Below are 19,518 nucleotides of genomic sequence, written 5' to 3'. Positions count from 1 at the left end.
GTACTAGATGTGTCTGGGCCACCTTGACAACGTTCATCGCTGTTTCCGCATTCAGCATTTCAGCCCACTATTGTTCCGCTGAAATTAAGGAAAGAGTATTTTGTTACAAATCAGTAAAAATGGTCATTTGAACTACAGCGAAACGTTAGATACATCACAAACTCTCATCTCTCGAAGCGAATTAATTCGCAGCGCATTTAGAGTGAATGACAAGGAATCTTTCCAGCAAGAGAAACATTAGTTTGGATTATCAACCCGAAGGCTACTTTGATCATGTCTGCTCTACTGTAAATTCTCAGCTGTCATCCAGCACAACTGCTACATCCTCAATCAGTTGCTGCCAACCTTTCTTAGACCATTACCCTCCGAGTGTAATCAGACATGAGCTAGTACCTCGTCCTCCATCCCGCCCTGGCATCTGTTGGCCGCACCCCCTATTATCACTGAATTTGGTTGGTTGGTTGGTTTAAAAGAGGGGGGAAGGGGCCAAACTACGAGGTCATCGGTCCATTGTTCCTAATAAAACAATGCCACAAGTGTAAGAATAAAACTGACGAGACATATAACACAAAATGGAAAGAAAGGAAAAACCACAAGAACGAAGGAAAGGCAACAAACACTAAAAGGAACAAAAGAGGACAAGAAAACAACAGAGAGACGCTAGAAACAGAACAGAGTAAACCAAGAAAGCAGATTACAGTGGCTGGCCGACCACGAGAATAAAAAGGAAAGGCCAGCAACTCTGCAACACATTAAAACTTCCACCATAAAAGCACTACGGTGGAGGACACAGTGGGACAAATGACATAAGCTAAAACCTAGATAGAAGTATAAAACCCACTCTCACTGATAAAATGTAAAACTAAAGCTGCTGCTGAGGCCTCGTCGCCCAACACCGAAGGTAGGGAGCTGGGAAAGTTAAAAGTCCGCCGAAGAGCAGCTAAAAGTGTGCAGTCCAGCAAGAGGTGGACGACTGTCATTTGGGGGCCACGGTGCACAGACGTAGGTCCTCGCGTCGGAGTAGGTAACCATGCGTTAGCCATGTATCGTCAATGCGAAGCCGGCAGAGGACAACTGATTCCCTGTGAGAGGACCGCATGGAAGACTTCCACACACTCGTCGTCTCCTTAATGACACGCAACTTGTTGTGCGTACTGTTATGTCAGTCCGTCTCCCAAAGCCTGAAAACCCTGCGGCCCATCTCCAGAAACGGTTTCCGCGTCGCCTGTTTGGCCAGCCTGTTGGCTAGTTCGTTGCCTGGGATTCCGATGTGTCCTGGGGTCCACATAAACACCACTGAACGACGGGACCGTTCCAGGGCATAGATGGACTCCTGGATGGACGGTATCAGGATGGCGAGAGCAGCACTGGCTGACAGCTTGTAGACTGCTCAGTGACTCAGTACACAGGAGAAATGACGCGCCAGGGCGTGAGCGGATGTGCTCAGGAGCACGAGATATGGCCGCCAAATGGTTCAAATGGCTCTGAGCACTATGGGACTTAACTGCTGACGTCATCAGTCCCCTAGAACTTGCAACTACTTAAACCTAACTAACCTAAGGACGTCACACAGATCCATGCCCGAGGCAGGATTTGAACCTGCGACCGTAGCGGTCGCGCGGTTCTAAACTGTAGCTATGGCCGCCAGCTCTGCAGTGAAAACACTGCAGCCATCTGGCAAGGAGTGCTGTTCAATATGTCCTCCATGAACCTACGCAAAGCCTACGTGACCATCAGCCATCAAGCCGTAGGTGTAAACCACGTCAGAGCCCCGGAACAAGTCACGAATCGAGAGGAAGCGACAGCGGAGAGCGGCGGGGTTAACGGAGTCGGCGTACGTGAACGGACCGCAGGTAGAGGTGGTAAAGGGAAGGACTCCAATTCGGAGAGAAGGGACCGCACGCGAACCACAATCGTTAGCCCCGACCTGGGCTCGTGTAAAAGGCGCCAGTGGCCAAACATATTCTACGACGGTGGATTGTGTTAAGGCGGCGTAAGAGACGGGCGTACAGATGAATAAACGAAGCACCCATAGTCTAGTTTCACACGGACAAGGGATCAGTATAAACGGACAAGGGATCAGTATAAACGGACAAGAGTAGCCCGATTCGTTCCGCAGGAAGAACCGCTTAGGACACATTGTCGGTGCTCCAACACTACAGACGATCGAGACATCGCTGACGATGGCGATCCAGGAGACAAGTCCGTGGATAACTGCAATAGATTACGAAGCTGGGTTGTTTGGGGTAGGAGACCAAACTGCGAGGTCATCGGTCTCATCTCATTAGAGACGGACGGGGAAGGAAGTCGCCCGTGCCCTTTCAAAGGAACTGTCCCGGCATTTGCCTGGAGCGATTTAGGGAAATTACTGAAAACCTAAATCAGGATGGCCGGACGCGGGATTGAACGGTCGTCCTCCCGAATGCGTGTCCAGTGTGTTAGCCATTGCGCCACCTCGCTCGGTGCTATAGATCTCACAGTCGTCGACGAAAAGGGAGCCGAAGATGCCTGGCGAGCGACAGTCCGTAGTAGAGTTAACGGCTGTAGCAAAGAGGACGACGTTCAGGAGGGAGCCTTGAGGCAAACCCGTTCTCCTGGAGGGGTGTCCGTCGAGGCCGAACACACACGTACCTTGAAAACTCTGTCTTTTAAAAATTTCTGAAGGAAGTGGGTCAGATGGCCTCGGAAGCCCACCATGTATAGAGTACGGAGGATAGCAGTCCTATAGCAGGTGTTGTAGGCTTTCTCCAAATTAGAAAACACGACGACAATATGGTCTTTCAGCGCAAAACCGTTCATGACATGGGTTGACAAGGTGACGAGACGGTCAACTGCAGGACGGCGCGCACGAAATCTACATTGCGCAGTGGTTAGTATATTGCTGAACTCTAACAATCATACCAGCTGGCCATGAACCATACGTTCCATACTTTGCAAAGAAAGCTGATGATGGAAATTGGGCGGTAGCTAGGAGAAAGGTGTTTGTCCTTACCGGGCTTAGGTATGGATGTGAAACTAGCCTTACGCCAGCGTCTGGGAAACGTGCCACCTGCCCAAATGGGATTGTTCGTACGAAGAAGAAAGTGCTTCCCCGCGAGAGAGAGGTGCTGCATCGTTACTCCTTCCTGGTGCTTTTATTTCAGGTAGGAAGCTGTCGGCACTGAATTATAAGTAGAGATGAAAGCGAACCGCTGGTAACGTTCTAGCTGCCTGCCTCATTGTTGTTATTGTTGTCGTCGCCGTCGTCTTCAATGCAAAGACTAGTTTGCTGCAGCTATTTAGTATGCCTCTTCATCTCTGTATAACAGCGCAGCCTACATCTGTTTGAATCCCCGTACTATAGCCAAACCTTGGCTTAGCTCTACAATTTTTTTAGCCTCCAGAATTGCCTTTATTAGCCGATTGACTATCCTTCGATACCTCAGATTGTCTTATTTACCGATCCGTTATTTTGGATCTTTAGTTCCTTATTTCAGAGTACTCAGTTCAGGAACATCTGTCATGTGTATAGTAACAATAAGTATCACATTTCATTCTAACAAGAGCTGATACTGTTTGTGACAGAATATACATGCTATGTTGTTACTAAATGTTCGTAATAAAATTATTGGATATGTACAGTATATTTGTAGCCCACGATCTTTCATAACATCGAAAACATACAAAAAAAAAAAAAAAAAAAAAAAAAAAAAACAGAAGGAAACAGGACACGCCACGGAAATGGGTAAATGTGATGTATATACACAGATAAACAAATCATTACAACGTCAAGATTTATTCATGGGAAAGAGCTTCACAACTTGAGCAACTCAGCAGCGCGTTGGTCCACCTCTGACCTTTGTGCATGCAGTTAGTCGACTTGGCATTGATTGACAGAGCTGCTGGATGTTCGTGGCGTCTCCAGACGCGTCTTCGGCCTGGAATCTCATGGACTGAAGTAGAACTGTCTTCAGTGGTGAGTCCCGCTTCGAATGAGCCCAGATGACCAGCGAAAACGAGTCTAGAGGTGCCCCGCACAGCAGAGGGACACCAACCCGGGAGTCGCTGGCCATGCTGGTCTGGGGTGCTATTTATTTTCATAGCGGGACGGTTTGGTTATCATCCGTGGCACCTTTACAGCACAGCGGTACGTCGTCGACATTCCACGATCCGTTTTGTTGCCCTTCACAGCAAGATATCCTGGGGTTACATTTCAGCAAGATAATGCCTGCCCGCACATGGCGAGAGTTTCTACCGCTTGTGTTCGCGACTGCCGAAACCTGTCTTGGTCACCAAGGACGCCGGATCTCACCCCAGTTGAGAACATTGGAGAATTACGAGCAGGGCCCTCCAATCACCTTGGAATTTCGACGACCTAACACGCCAATTGGACAGAATTGGGCACGAAATCTCTGATGAGGACATCCAACAAGTGTCAACCAGTGCCAAGGCGAACAGCTGACAGCATAAGGACTAAAGATGAACCAACGCGCTATTGACTTTTTCAGTTTGTGACTCTCTCTCTCTTCAATAAATCATACAATTTTCCTGAAATTGTAATCATTTGTTTGTCCATATATGTTAATCATATCTACCAATTTCCACCCCGTTCGGATAATTCCTTCGTAGTGGTCGTTTTTTGTAGTAGAGTGTATTTTATTAGACCTTCCATGTTTAAATGATAAAAAGCAGTTATGTCGTATGACTGTTGTTGATAGCAAAGCTGCACCAACAGCTGTGTAAACACAGAAGCGGAGCCCAGCTCTAGGACACAAAATTCTAACGTCATTAGATGCAGCGCTGCAGTAACACCTGTGTATCACAGCTGCCATACCCACCGAAGTGCCGATGAGCCTTTTATTGTTAAATCAACGTCTTTTGAGCGTACTGGGGCTAATACTATGTTTCACGTAACACAGATAAGGCAGCGTAACGGAATTTTGGTACAGAGGCAGCTTCGTGCTACCTTGGCGGTCGTAAAACAATCTTACCGTCACTGACCACCAGCGAGCGTTACATAACGTAATGAAGAGAAGCCGCGAGAATACGAAATTCCAAGCCGGCTGCATGAAGGGAAGTACAGTCCTGACTGAATACAGCCAGTCATATTCATTTAAAGTGATAAAAGGGTCACCAGTTTTCAAATCTGTTAGTCAAAGTGGATATTTCAAAATATAGCACCTGACAAAAGTTGACGCCAGACGTTTCGTTTTCTTACCACAACCTCTCACACGAAAGTATGGCTTTTGTGTTTGACGTGCGTTCAGTCGACGTTACATTGGTTGCATTCCCGTTTGAAAACCGAGGAAATTTGCATAATAATTGACAAAATAGACTCGTTTCTTGAGAAGCAAGCTTAAAGCTTGTGTATTTTTAGTTTAGATTTGTGGGTTCCATCGAATTTTCGCTGAAGTGTGGAGTGAGTGTATATAAAAAAAATATGATTTACGAAACCCTAACATCTGTGTTTAACAGCAGATTTCCACTGACTTGCTGATGTGCCACGATGATAGTAGACACAAATCAAGTTCAGAGTGCGTCTTTATGTCCAGTCTGAGGGTACAGCTGTTAAGAGTCTGAGTTTCTCTTGCGAGAGAGTACGTATCGTGACGGAAAATTGGATTTGTTTTCTACCATCGTGTACCCTTAATACAGGCTTCTACAATGCAATACTACAACCATTACGCTGCTATATTTAGCCTATTTATTTTCATCTTGCCAAAAATACGGAGTTGTGTCCGAGTTAAAAATGTAGCTCGCTTATCTTCAGTACATGTTAGAGATTAGACAAGAGGCGCGGAAATAGATGGAAGGATCAAGGAAATAAAAATCAACGCGGAGAGAAAATGCGAAATCCAATAAAACTTACTTTGAACACGGACAAGGCGAATGCACGCAAAAAATGTTTCATATCTGGACTACACCGTTTAGCATTTGTACCTCTCAGAAAACGTCTTCAAGTTGTGACAGGCAACCACGGCAAAAAAAATTTGCAGCGTGAATAGAGAAGTTCGTATCTTTATGAGCTTTTCTACGAAAACTACATCGCTATATCATTGTCTGATATCTATAACATCAGTGCAGTCTCAAAGTTTGTGTAATGCACTTTAGGAGTAAATTGTAGGTGTACTTCCGTTGCCCAACTGCATAGGAAGAGTCGTGCTAACATACTATTACGTAACATGTTCACAGTTGAGGTTATGCGGCGCTTCGAGCAGGTTAGTGTTAATTAAATTTATCAGAACAGTGCCGGTTCGTGATGCGCTGAAAAATATGTTGCACTTACCTATCGCTTCCTCGGCGTAATCGAACGTCTGTACGGCACGGAAGACGTGTCTGCCCATTCCCGGTGATGGTGCTGGCTTTGAGAATGGCAAACTACTGGGAAGCGCCGAAACGTGTCGTCAGAGTAACAGGACGCCGCGCCGGTGAAAGCCGAGCAGAGGACGCCGGGTTACTGCGTGTGGCTCCGCCGCGTTCCGTCCTACCATTGGCGGACGGGCAGCGTAAAGAAATGACTGACGAGGCGCGCACCGGACTGGCAGCTGCCGGGCATTTCTAGCGAACCACGCTGCACGCTCATTCCGGCCTTCGTTAATTCTACGCCTAATGCTGACGCGGTAACTTCTGCTCCTTCAATTGTTTTCATTCCTGCACGCTAACAGTATGCAATGAAACGGCAAACTACCATCTTTTGAATCGCTTGCCCTCTAGTAATCGTATTTGCGAAAATACTAGCACGTCAGTTTTCGACTAAAAACTGCATTTTTATATCCGTTATAATATTACACGACTGGCCATTAGAATTGCTACACCAAGAAGAAATGCAGATGATAAACGGGTATTCATTGGACAAGTATATTATACTAGAACTGACATGTGATTACATTTTCACGCAATTTGGGTGCATAGATCCTGAGAAATCAGTACCCAGAACAACCACCTCTAGCCGTAATAACGGCCTTGATACGCCTGGGCCTTGAGTCAAACAGAGCTTGGATGGCGTGTACAGGTACAGCTGCCCATGCAGCTTCAACACGATACCACACTTCATCAAGCGTAGTGACTGGCGTATTGTGACGAGCCAGTTGCTCGGCCACCATTGACCAGACGTTTTCAATTTGTGAGAGATCTGGAGAATGTGCTGGCCAGGGCAGCAGTCGAACATTTTCTGTATCCAGAAAGGCCCGTACAGGACCTGCAACATGCGGTCGTGCATTATCCTGCTGAAATGTAGGGTTTCGCAGGGATCGAATGAAGGGTAGAGCCACGGGTCGTAACACATCTGAAATGTAACGTCCACTGTTCAAAGTGCCGTCAACGCGAACAAGAGGTGACCGAGACGTGTAATCAATGGCATCACGCCGGGTGATACGCCAGTAAGGCGATGACGAATACACGCTTCCAATATGCTTTCACCGCGATGTCGCCAAACACGGATGCGACCATCATGATGCCGTAAACAGAACCTGGATTCATCCGAAAAAATGACGTTTTGCCATTCGTGCACCCAGGTTCGTCGTTGAGTACACCATCGCGGGCGCTCCTGTCTGTGATGCAGCGTCAAGGGTAACCGCAGCCATGGTCTCCGAGCTGACAGTCCATGCTGCTGCAAACGTCGTCGAACTGTTCGTGCAGATGGTTGTTGTCTTGCAAACGTCCCTATCTGTTGACTCAGGGATCGAGACGTGGCTGCACGATCCGTTACAGCCAGGCGGCTAAGATGCCTGTCATCTCGACTGCTATTGATACGAGGCCGTTGGGATCCAGCACGGAGTTCCGTATTACCGTCCTGAACCCACCGATTCTATATTCTGCTAACAGTCATTGGATCTCGACCAACGCGAGCAGCAATGTCGCGATACGATAAACCGCAATCGCGATAGGCTTCAATCCGACCTTTATCAAAGTCGGAAACGTGATGGTACGCATTTCTCCTCCTTACACGAGGCATCACAACGTTTCACCAGGCAACGCCGGTCAACTGCTGTTTGTGCATGAGAAATCGGTTGGAAACTTTCCTCATTTCAGCTCGTTGTAGGTGTCGCCACCGGCACCAGCCTTGTGTGAAAGCTGTGAAAAGCTAATCATTTGCGTATCACAGCATCTTCTTCCTGTCGGTTAAATTTCGCGTCTGTAGCAAATCATCTTCGTGGTGTAGCAATTTTAATGGCCAGTAGTGTATTCAAACAAGCCTCACTGTTCAGGGCATAAACTGAAAAAAAAAAGGCCGAACCCAATCATAACACTAAACTATATATAACTTGCGATCTATAAATGTTATTTGATTTTTACGCTCTCACTTCTTCCATTCGACTGAAGGTAAGACACAGAATTTGCATTCGCAACGAGAGGAGGTTCAATCCCCGTCTGGGCAATCAGCTTGAGATTTATCACCTTTTTCCAAAACCACGTAGGATAAATGCAAGGATGTTATCTTTGAAAATGCTACGTCCGATTCTTTCACATCATTCTCAGGAAAACTACTATTGCTTCTCTATGAGGTTTCTTTGATTTCTTCACATAGTCTATTCGCGAGATATCGTTATTTGAGGACAAACAACAACAATACTAAGATGGCAAAAAAAGAACTGATCCGGAAAATGTTTGTGTTTCCAGCGCAGCAAAAAACATAGCTGATTTGTCAGACTTTTCTGAAGGTTGTCTAACACTTGGTGAATGTTTTCTGTAGAAAATCCAGCAAAAAAGCAACGCCAAGTCAAGCATGTTTAAATATACAGGGTCAGTTTTGTTTTGACGACTATGTACTACACGTTCGTGCCTTATCATAACGGGAGAAAGGAAACCATGGAAGATTAGCGTTCAACCTCTCGTCGACGTCATTAGAGACTGAACGCTATTTCGACATGTTTTGGAAGCATGTGGTTTTTGCTTGTTTTAATTAAGCCCAGAATTCGCAAGAAAAGTGATTTACAGAAAGCCGGAAAACATTATTCAGAAGTTTGAAGCCTGCCCTTCTGAATACGAGTGGAATATCTTAAGCGAGATGCTGCCTCGCCAGTTATATTACTGGAAACATAAAATCTGTTGGGTGTCCTTGCTTTCAAGGCGTGTTTCATTCATTGCCTGTTACCATCAATTGATCATTTCCTACGATTTTCAGTGAACCGAGTTTCACAGCTGCAACGAACAACTGTTCCAATGAGAGCTCTTTGGAACTGTATTTTCCGTAGTGCCACGCTGACATCAATAAACGTCCGGTCATAATCCATAAGCCTATCGCGATGCTAGTTGGTAACACGCGTAATTTAAAAGTTGTGTGCTCCCTTATGAACGGTGCTAGTGGAACAGGCTGTTATTGCAACTACCATATGACACTTCCACTCTGAAGTTCAATAATTGTTAACAGTCGTCAAATACAACACTGAAACGTCCCCTTTTGAACAATTTTACAAGACTGTGCTTAAACTGACGCACAATATTTTTAGCGCAACGCAATCTGACTTTCAATAATCTCTACAAGAGAATAGCCCTGACTAACATTAACCTGTACCTTTCACAAATCACTTACCTCACAAAAATCTTGGTTACTCCCACTACTGCAATACAGCAAGCGCCACTACTGCCAGCTAAATAAGATTCAAAGTACTGAAAGCACTAACTACTGATAGGCATAGTTAGCAAATGAAAGATTTTGATAGAGAACAACCAATGTATTTACCTCAATAGTCATAATGTATATAGCAGTTCATGACAAATTTCAAAACTCCGCCATCTCTCTCCCCACATCCACCACCGCTGGCGGCTCACCTCCAACTGCCCAACGCTACGCGCTGTTCACAGCCAGCTGCCTTACACTACAATGGCGAGTATTACAACAATGCAAAGCAGCCACAGACTGCACACAGCACAGCCAGTGATTTTCATACAGAGGTGGCGTTACCAATAAAAAAACCTAAACAGCCTACTTACAACATGTGCATCTCATAATGCGTTGAAAGGTACCTAAGACAAATATTGTATGATAGTACAACAATACAAATAAAACATATTGCGGCAGATGGGATGCAATCGTCCAAATGGTCCGTTTCTCTCTTGACTTCCCCCATACGAGTTTCTTTTCTCTCTTAGTTTGAACTCGAGAAACAATATTTACTAAACTTTGCATTTTTATTAATACGTTTACATTGTATTGATGCCATTAGATGCCATCATTGTGTAAATAGGCTTTTGATCAGTCTTTTACACGTACATCAACATCAATATCCCTCAAGCCATCAAACTGTGTATCGTGGACGGAAAACGTAACCTGTACTGCCTTTCATCTTCTGTTGTCGGAAGATCAGCCACATGTGAGTATTGATATTTGCTTGCTGCTGCCGCCGCCCCCCCCCCCCCCCCGCCTCAATCTGCAAATATGTCTGACGTTCTTCGTATTAAGCCCTTTATTGAGCGACTCATTCCCTTAACTCACCTATAAAATTTCAGACGCCGGAATTCTACGCATGTTCTGCACGGAATCTAAACGATGAACAAGGCGTGTGCTAACGGTCATTATTTTTCAAACTAATTAATGAAACTGTCTGCATTAGAGCTGAAGAAATCTGCTAGCTGTCTGATGAATTACTTACAAAATAGTCTCTTTGTTCTCTATATCCTTGCTAAAATAATGTGGAACATGGCATTTACAATCAAACAATACACAGTTATTTTTAAGGAGCACGTACAGTATTGTACAATCTAGACACTTTCAAGTAATCGTAAAAAACAGTTTGCACTGAGGGATGGTATTATATGATTATGTATGTGGAAACAGCAGCTCAAGAAGGCCTGCTAGACCAACGGAGAAAGCATTTTGCTTAGTCCATGCTGCAATTGCAAGAAGATAGTGATAACTTTATTTTTCAACAAGATGATGTTCCGCTGCACCTCCACAACGATGTTCGTGAGTTCTCGGATACTCTGCTTCTAAGACGATGGATCGGTCGCTGAGTTTCGACGGGAAAGTAGCAGGGAGGCTGTGGTTCAGATGCCTCTGAGCACTATGGGCCTTAACATCTGAGGTCATCAGTCCCCTATACTTAGAATTACTTAAACCTAACTAACCTAAGGACATCACACACATCCATGCCCGCGGCAGGATTCGAACGTGCGACTGTAGCAGCAGCGCGCGGTTCCGGACTGAAGCGCCTAGAACCGCTCGGTCACAACGGCCGGCAGGGAGGCAGTCACTATCATCAATGCGGACACTTTAGGACGAGTGAAGGCCGAATTCGACTATAGGCCGGTTGTGTGTCGAATGACTGACGGTTCAACACTGAATATTTGAGAACACGGAACAGAAAACTACTTGAGTTGCCGTTTCCATAGATATAACCATATAGTGCCTGACCTCAACCCAAACTTTTTTTTACTATGGCTTGAAAGTATCTAGATCATTTTGAATAACACTCTATATTTACTCCAGCTATGTGACGGTAAGTGTACTTCCAGAAAAAATAGTGCGTAAGCTGTCTGGTTATTTGTAATAACACGCACTACTGGGATGTTTTTCTTCCACAATCTGTGTAACAATGACGATGTAAGACTGCTCTGATGCAATGTAAATTTACTGGACTAAACTAATTATTTACCCGTGCAGAGCTCCGTGGTGAGAACATAATCGTTAAATATCGTTTTGTCCCGTCAATTTTCATGTGAGGTTTCATTGCAATCTGTGTCAGAACAAACACGCTGTGTTGTATCAAAAGACGAGATACATTTTTATCGCTGTTTGCCGGGGCATTATCGCGGAAAATCCTGCAAGCTGTCCACTCAAGTTTCGATCTTCAGTAGGCTCCCGCCCGTCACGCGCGGCCTCCTCCATTTTCACAGGCATTTTTTTGCAGATTTTTGTACTTATTATATTCAGTATTGTGCTGGTTATTGAATTACCGTCGAAGATTAAGTTAGAGAGAATACGTACTGGTGACTAACGTGATGTCGTTCTCAAGAATTTTCCCCATTTCATATCCATAAATGAGAAATGAGAAAGTAAGGAAAATTAGAGTTTAACGTTGCGTCAACAAGTTCATGAGGGGTAGCTTTCACAGCAAACATTGGAACAGGATGAGGAAGAAATTTAGCCGTGCCCATCCCGATGCGATCTACAGAAGCCGCGAGAAATCTACGTATTGATGTCCTGATTGAGATTTGTACCATACTTTTCCCAACCCGAATCCCGTGCAATGTACCATCCCGACACGTAATTAATTGTAAGAACAAAAATTACTGCCAGATAGGAATAGTTCCTACACAGTTTTTTCACCTCACACTTGCAAAACGTTTCTCGCAGCGTAGGTAGCAGCATAGTGGAACGTAGGTATTCCTGCAATCGTGTTGTCGCACTGTGGAAAATCTTGCTTTGATTGTTCAGACAGCACACTGACCAATGACTAAATACCTCTCACGGGTGAGAAAGTGATCTACAAAGTGTCAGCTGCGAACCGGCCATGTTCTGAGATGGATCACCAGTTTTCTAGATTTCTTTGCTTACAGGGAAGCTCGAACACAGAGCTCCGCCGGTTATCTTGGGTGCTCCTTTGAGGAAGTAAGGGCCTCTGCAGTCGAGAGAGTTCGGGAGAGGAAACCTTTGTCCAAAATCTGATTTGTTCTCTGGACATCCTGCAGCAGTGACAAATATCTGAGTTGATAGCAAACTATTGCAGAACGCGTATAGTTAGCAACTTTAGGTATTGAAAAAACGCTGGGAAGATTCCACCGCAAAAAACTGCTGGCGAACATTCGTGTTTCAGAATATAATAGGCAGAGACGGCTGGGTACTACATCAGTTGACATGTGACTACAGATATCTGAGACATGTTACCAGATAGCAAGACAAACGCGCTGCCCCGTCGGCGCATTCGTCAGCACCCCATCGCCACCGCCACCAGGACCAGCCTATGTCGAGAAGAATCGCATGTATGTAGAGAGAAGATAGCGTTATTCTTCACAAAGATCTGACAAATCAATAACGTTCCTCACAACACCAAGTTCAGAGTAAGTATCAGATGGTGTCTGACATTGCTTACAGTAGATCAGTCGCTCTTGGAACTTGATTCACCCGGAATCAAAGAAGGCTACAACCGCTTCGAATCGTGACTAAACATCAGACCCCACGGCAACAAGAGGTGTCAACGTTTTGCAAACGGAGCGTTTGCGTGTGCTACCTGGCTCACTCTACCCCGACTTGGTTCCCTGTTACCTATTCTAGTTTCCTAAGATTAATGGAGAGAGCCAAGTCAGCAGTTCTTCATATACAAACGGTGCGGCATATAATATGAGTAAGATGAATTAAAATTCTCCAAGAAGTATGAATTAACTATAGTTTTTCTAATCGTTCTAAGGAATGGAAAGTAGGTGTTTGTAGGAAATGTTTTAGAGAAATGGTCTAACTGTTGAATAGCTACATCACTGTAGAATCAGTCTCTGTTTATGACGGTGGTTCTTCTGGTACCTTTTTTGTGCTTTTTGATTTGTCCTTTCATCAACTGTTATATATATCGTAGTCTTGAGCGGTTTTAACAGTGTGGTTTGCGACCATTCGCAGGTAATATGAGAATATACACTCCTGGAAATTGAAATAAGAACACCGTGAATTCATTGTCCCAGGAAGGGGAAACTTTATTGACACATTCCTGGGGTCAGATACATCACATGATCACACTGACAGAACCACAGGCACATAGACACAGGCAACAGAGCATGCACAATGTCGGCACTAGTACAGTGTATATCCACCTTTCGCAGCAATGCAGGCTGCTATTCTCCCATGGAGACGATCGTAGAGATGCTGGATGTAGTCCTGTGGAACGGCTTGCCATGCCATTTCCACCTGGCGCCTCAGTTGGACCAGCGTTCGTGCTGGACGTGCAGACCGCGTGAGACGACGCTTCATCCAGTCCCAAACATGCTCAATGGGGGACAGATCCGGAGATCTTGCTGGCCAGGGTAGTTGACTTACACCTTCTAGAGCACGTTGGGTGGCACGGGATACATGCGGACGTGCATTGTCCTGTTGGAACAGCAAGTTCCCTTGCCGGTCTTGGAATGGTAGAATGATGGGTTCGATGACGGTTTGGATGTACCGTGCACTATTCAGTGTCCCCTCGACGATCACCAGTGGTGTACGGCCAGTGTAGGAGATCGCTCCCCACACCGTGTTGGCCCTGTGTGCCTCGGTCGTATGCAGTCCTGATTGTGGCGCTCACCTGCACGGCGCCAAACACGCATACGACCATCATTGGCACCAAGGCAGAAGCGACTCTCATCGCTGAAGACGACACGTCTCCATTCGTCCCTCCATTCACGCCTGTCGCGACACCACTGGAGGCGGGCTGCACGATGTTGGGGCGTGAGCGGAAGACGGCCTAACGGTGTGCGGGACCGTAGCCCAGCTTCATGGAAACAGTTGCGAATGGTCCTCGCCGATACCCCAGGAGCAACAGTGTCCCTAATTTGCTGGGAAGTGGCGGTGCGGTCCCCTACGGCACTGCGTAGGATCCTACGGTCTTGGCGTGCATCCGTGCGTCGCAGCGGTCTGGTGCCAGGTCGACGGGCACGTGCACCTTCCGCCGACCACTGGCGACAACATCGATGTACTGTGGAGACCTCACGCCCCACGTGTTGGGCAATTCGGCGGTACGTCCACCCGGCCTCCCGCATGCCCACTATACGCCCTCGCTCAAAGTCCGTCAACTGCACATACGGTTCACGTCCACGCTGTCGCGGCATGCTACCAGTGTTAAAGACTGCGATGGAGCTCCGTATGCCACGGCAAACTGGCTGACACTGACGGCGGCGGTGCACAAATGCTGCGCAGCTAGCGCCATTCGACGGCCAACACCGCGGTTCCTGGTGTGTCCGCTGTGCCGTGCGTGTGATCATTGCTTGTACAGCCCTCTCGCAGTGTCCGGAGCAAGTATAGTGGGTCTGACACACCGGTGTCAATGTGTTCTTTTTTCCATTTCCAGGAGTGTATTAACTGTCCATTCTTCACTTTGCCTTTAATGAAAATTTACAGCTTTGAATTCTATCAATTTCTAACAGTTGCATCACAAACTGATTAAATGCATTGCGGTTCTAGGCGCTAAAGTCTGGAGCTGCGCGATCGCTACGGTCGCAGGTTCGAATCCTGCCTCGGGCATGGATGTGTGTGATGTCCTTAGGTTAGTTAGGTTGAAGTAGTTATAAGTTCTAGGGAGCTGATGACCTCAGAAGTTGAGTCCCATAGTGCTCAGAGCCATTTGAACCATAAAATGCAGAATACCTCTGTCACGGTGGATTATACTGACCGTCAACGGTAAGCTTTCACAGAGACTGCTTTTAAGTAGGCTGATTATGGGAATCTCGTCATTATTCCTCCCCTCCTGCACCAAAAAAGAGAAAAAAACATACATTACCAAGCAGTACATATCATGAGGGGTTCATGACATTATTGCACTTGGCCTCCGATGACCATTATAGAACACGCGGTGACGTTACAGCAACTAGTACAGTAGTGACGAAGGCAAACGCATCGCATTGTGAATAATTTAAAACAGTTGTGCACATATGTCAAGTGGTTCAGTTTGTCCTCATGAAACATGAGAGGTAAGTCGACCGAAGTGCCCTCATTCCTTGGTACAATAATACTGTGGCCAACTAATATAAATTGACTCAACTGCTTCTGTACCTACAGCAAAAAACAACAGCAAAGAAGTTCATTATTCAAGCGTGCAACTGAAAACTCTTCTATTAAATCTGGTTTAACTACATTCCTACCTTTCCTGTAGAGTATAGATGTCAACAAAGATCACTTATATGAATGTGTGATGTCCGAAAAAACGGACACCATGCATTCATATAATTGATTCGCCTCGATGGTCAATGTATCCACCGCCGCCAGTGCGGAATCTCAAAGTAGCGAGCATGGAGGACATGGAAGACCACTGTCAATGCATGGCGCTAGGCGGGATTATGGTTCGGCCAGGAAGGGTGCCTGGATAGTCTGCGCAGTTGCTATGAACACTGTGTCCGGATGGCGCAGTGGTTAACGCAAGTGTCTCGTAAGCAGGAGATGCCGGGTTCGAAACCAGGTCCGGCACACTTTTCACTCGTCGCCGCTGATTCCGCATAAAGTCCCGCTGTAGCTGACATCAACAGTCCCTTACCCTTCCCCTTCCCCCTCATCTTGCCACCACCCACAATTTACGCAATGAAGTTCCTGAACGGTGTGACTTCAACAGAAACAAGCTTAACTTCAGGTGTGCCCCAGGGCAACGTAACAGGTCCTCTGCTTTTTACGATTTACATAAACGATCTGGTTGATGGTATTGGCAGCTGCATTAGACTGTTTGTCGATGACGCTGCAGTCTACAGGAAAGTAGTATCACACGAAAGTTGTGAACAAATCAATGAGGCTTTACAGAACATAAATGCGCGGTGTAATGACTGGCAGATATCTCTCAATATTAGTAAGTGTAACTTACTGCGTATAACAAGGCGAAAATCCCCATTAATGTACGAGTACAAAATAAATGGTCAGACTTCGGAAGCGGTAACGTCCGTCAAGTATCTGGGTGCGACTATTCGAAATGATCTCAAATGGAATGATCAGATTACACAAGTAACGGGTAAGGCGAACTCTAGATTGCGGTTTATTGGTAGAATCCTGAAACGATGCAGTCCTTCAACAAAGGAAATAGCTTACAATACGTTAGTTCGTCCAGTCTTAGAGTATTGTTCGTCTGTGTGGGACCCTAACCAGTTGGGTCTGTTTCAAGAGATTGAGAAGGTCCAAAGAAGAGCGGCAACATTCGTGACTGGTACATTTAGCCATCGCGAGAGCGTTACAAATCTCATAGAAAGTTTGAAGTGGGACACACTTGCAGACAGACGGCGCGCTATACAGAAGGGGCTGCTCACTAAATTCCGAAATCCGATCTTCACCGAAGATGTAGAGCATAGATTATTACCACCAACTTTCAAATCGTGCAATGATCACTATTCAAAGATTAGGGTAATAAGAGCTCGTACTGAGGCGTTCAAACAGTCGTTTTCCCCCCGCAGAGGGGGGCATATGACTTTGGCGCGAATTGTGCCCTCCGCCACACACCGCTTGGTTCTAGCGGAGTATATGTGTAACTGTAGAAGTTCATTGAACGGAGTTGTACTTACAACCATGAAATATTTTGGGAATGTTGCATTAAGTCGTCTCGTATGGTGTTACATGACTACATGCATGTGATTTCCGTATTTCCATTAAAATCACTACAGAAATGTAGCACCAAGCAATTAACTTAGTAGCCGCGCGGTTAGAGGCGGCATGTCACTGACTGCGCGGTCCCTCCCGCCGGAGGTTCGAGTCCTCCCTCGGGCATGGGTGTGTGTCTTGTTCTTAGCATAAGTTAGTTTACGTAGTGTGTAAGTCTAGGAACCGATGACCTCAGCAGTTTGGTCCCTTAGAGATTCACACACATTTGAATTAACTTAGTGGCTGGAGTGAATATCAATTTTGGTGCGAACCATAATATAAATTCCCTTTATACGCCAAAAATTGTCATACGACACAAAGTTTGAACCAGAACTTCACCGACGTATTTTCAGAGTTTGTTTACGGATATCTTCTGAGTATTTTGGTGTAAGGAACACACGGTCTCCGGAGGCACGTTATGGAGTTGTTGCATTTCGTTTGGCTTCTTGTTCCAGTTAGCTTTGAATCTGTATTGTACTGAGAATATTGCACAGTATTGGAGATGTCGACGGTATGCTTCGTGCGTTTCGTTCCATTTCGCTCACGTTGTCCGATTCCCCTAAAAACTGCATTTAGTACTGCTCGGTTTTGTCTACGATTTTATTTTCCGTCGGTGTTAATTGTGCGTTAACACTGGTACACAGCAGTGCTACGGATAGGCTTACTTATGATCAGTTGACAGACGTGCGTCTCGTACTGGAATCACTGAATGCAACGGAAGAGTGGCATCATGGCGCTTTGCTGAGCTGTTCCCGCATCTTCGGATACGTCACGGTAATTCTGCATCACCTAAGGGTTGCAGCATTGAACTGTGTTGTGAGTTGCACTGCACGTATTGGTCACGGCATATTTCACGTTTTTTGCCGTTTTGAAGATATTTTCAGAGAAACAAGTATAACAAACCGAATTAATCGTATTGTCATTATTACTCTGCAACGAGCCGCCGGAGATCTTGGGTCCCTGATACAGAAATACTCAATGTATTCCTGAACAAACTCTGAATGTATGTCGTTGTAGTTCTCGTTCACGATATATAACTCCCATCGGCTTAGACCGTACGACAATCTGAGTGTAACTAGGAGACGGTACGTATGTGGCCACTTGCAGGTAATTCCGAAAGAAAGAACTGTTTTCCTGAAAAAGAAGGGCACTGTAGCTCTTACTTTCAGTACCAGATCTAGTCTGAAAGCATCTTTCTAATTCCAAATCTCGCGGAACGGGTGGAGAATTAGTGTTTAACATTCCGCCAACTCATCGCAGTCAACTGTGAAGCAGCAACAGCTAAAGTAGGCGGGAATGGGAGGTGAAATTGGGTATGGAGTTGATGAAGGAACCGTCCTGGTATTCAGTAGAAGTAGTTTAGGACAGCTACAGAAGCTTAACTAAGGATTTTGAAATAGTGTCTGAACCACTGCTTCTCCCTGCTGTGTCAGACATCTCAGAGCCTAGCATACAATGCTTAAGGAGTGCCATCTTTTGGAGAACAATACTATGGAGAACGTGTTAGTCACAATCTAGGAATCTACGAAGAAACACTTCAGCGATCATTCCCGACCTTGGGTATTAATAAGCGCTTCAGCTGTATTCGGTCCTATATTACTGGATCACTACCGACTTCGTGGCGTTAAAAGTCACATCTTCAGGTGAACATATTCAAGTAAATGGTTTGTTTAGATATTTACGAAATGCAAAATATTCTATTGTGTCCTCAGAATCCAATTTTTGACCGAAGTCACTTTCTACGTACATGACTGGCACACGGAGTATGGGGTCGAGGGTCGTGAGATATATTTCCTAAAATACTCCTGTTTGGTAAGTCGAAGTGGCTTGGAGACCCATGTTATGATATGTGTGCAACTACACTCCTGGAAATTGAAATAAGAACACCGTGAATTCATTGCCCCAGGAAGGGGAAACTTTATTGACACATTCCTGGGGTCAGATACATCACATGATCACACTGGCAGAACCACAGGCACATAGACACAGGCAACAGAGCATGCACAATGTCGGCACTAGTACAGTGTATATCCACCTTTCGCAGCAATGCAGGCTGCTATTCTCCCATGGAGACGATCGTAGAGATGCTGGATGTAGTCCTGTGGAACGGCTCGCCATGCCATTTCCACCTGGCGCCTCAGTTGGACCAGCGTTCAAGCTGGATGTGCAGACCGCGTGAGACGACGCTTCATCCAGTCCCAAACATGCTCAATGGGGGACAGATCCGGAGATCTTGCTGGCCAGGGTAGTTGACTTACACCTTCTAGAGCACGTTGGGTGGCACGGGATACATGCGGACGTGCATT

General features: G+C 45.8%; 1 protein-coding gene across 3 annotated transcripts in view; it reads right to left on the bottom strand.

Annotated features, from left to right (window-relative positions):
• Positions 1-19,518, bottom strand: part of LOC126236080 (sodium-independent sulfate anion transporter-like) — a 192,631-nt gene that overhangs the window by 102,653 nt on the left and 70,460 nt on the right. Inside the window, exon 1 of one of the 3 annotated variants that reach the window (XM_049945139.1) lies at positions 6,266-6,407. The exons of the other annotated variants lie outside the window; for them this stretch is intronic. Coding sequence (XP_049801096.1) covers positions 6,266-6,323 — 58 coding nt within the window. The 5' untranslated portion in view covers positions 6,324-6,407. Of the gene's footprint in view, positions 1-6,265; positions 6,408-19,518 lie in introns of those variants that run through there. 3 annotated transcript variants of the gene reach the window in all.

This window comes from Schistocerca nitens, chromosome 2 (genome assembly GCF_023898315.1).
Source record: "Schistocerca nitens isolate TAMUIC-IGC-003100 chromosome 2, iqSchNite1.1, whole genome shotgun sequence".
NCBI classification, from domain to species: Eukaryota; Metazoa; Arthropoda; class Insecta; order Orthoptera; family Acrididae; genus Schistocerca; species Schistocerca nitens.
The sequence above is the reverse complement of the archived record's forward strand: the minus strand, read 5'-3'. Positions and strand labels throughout refer to the sequence as shown.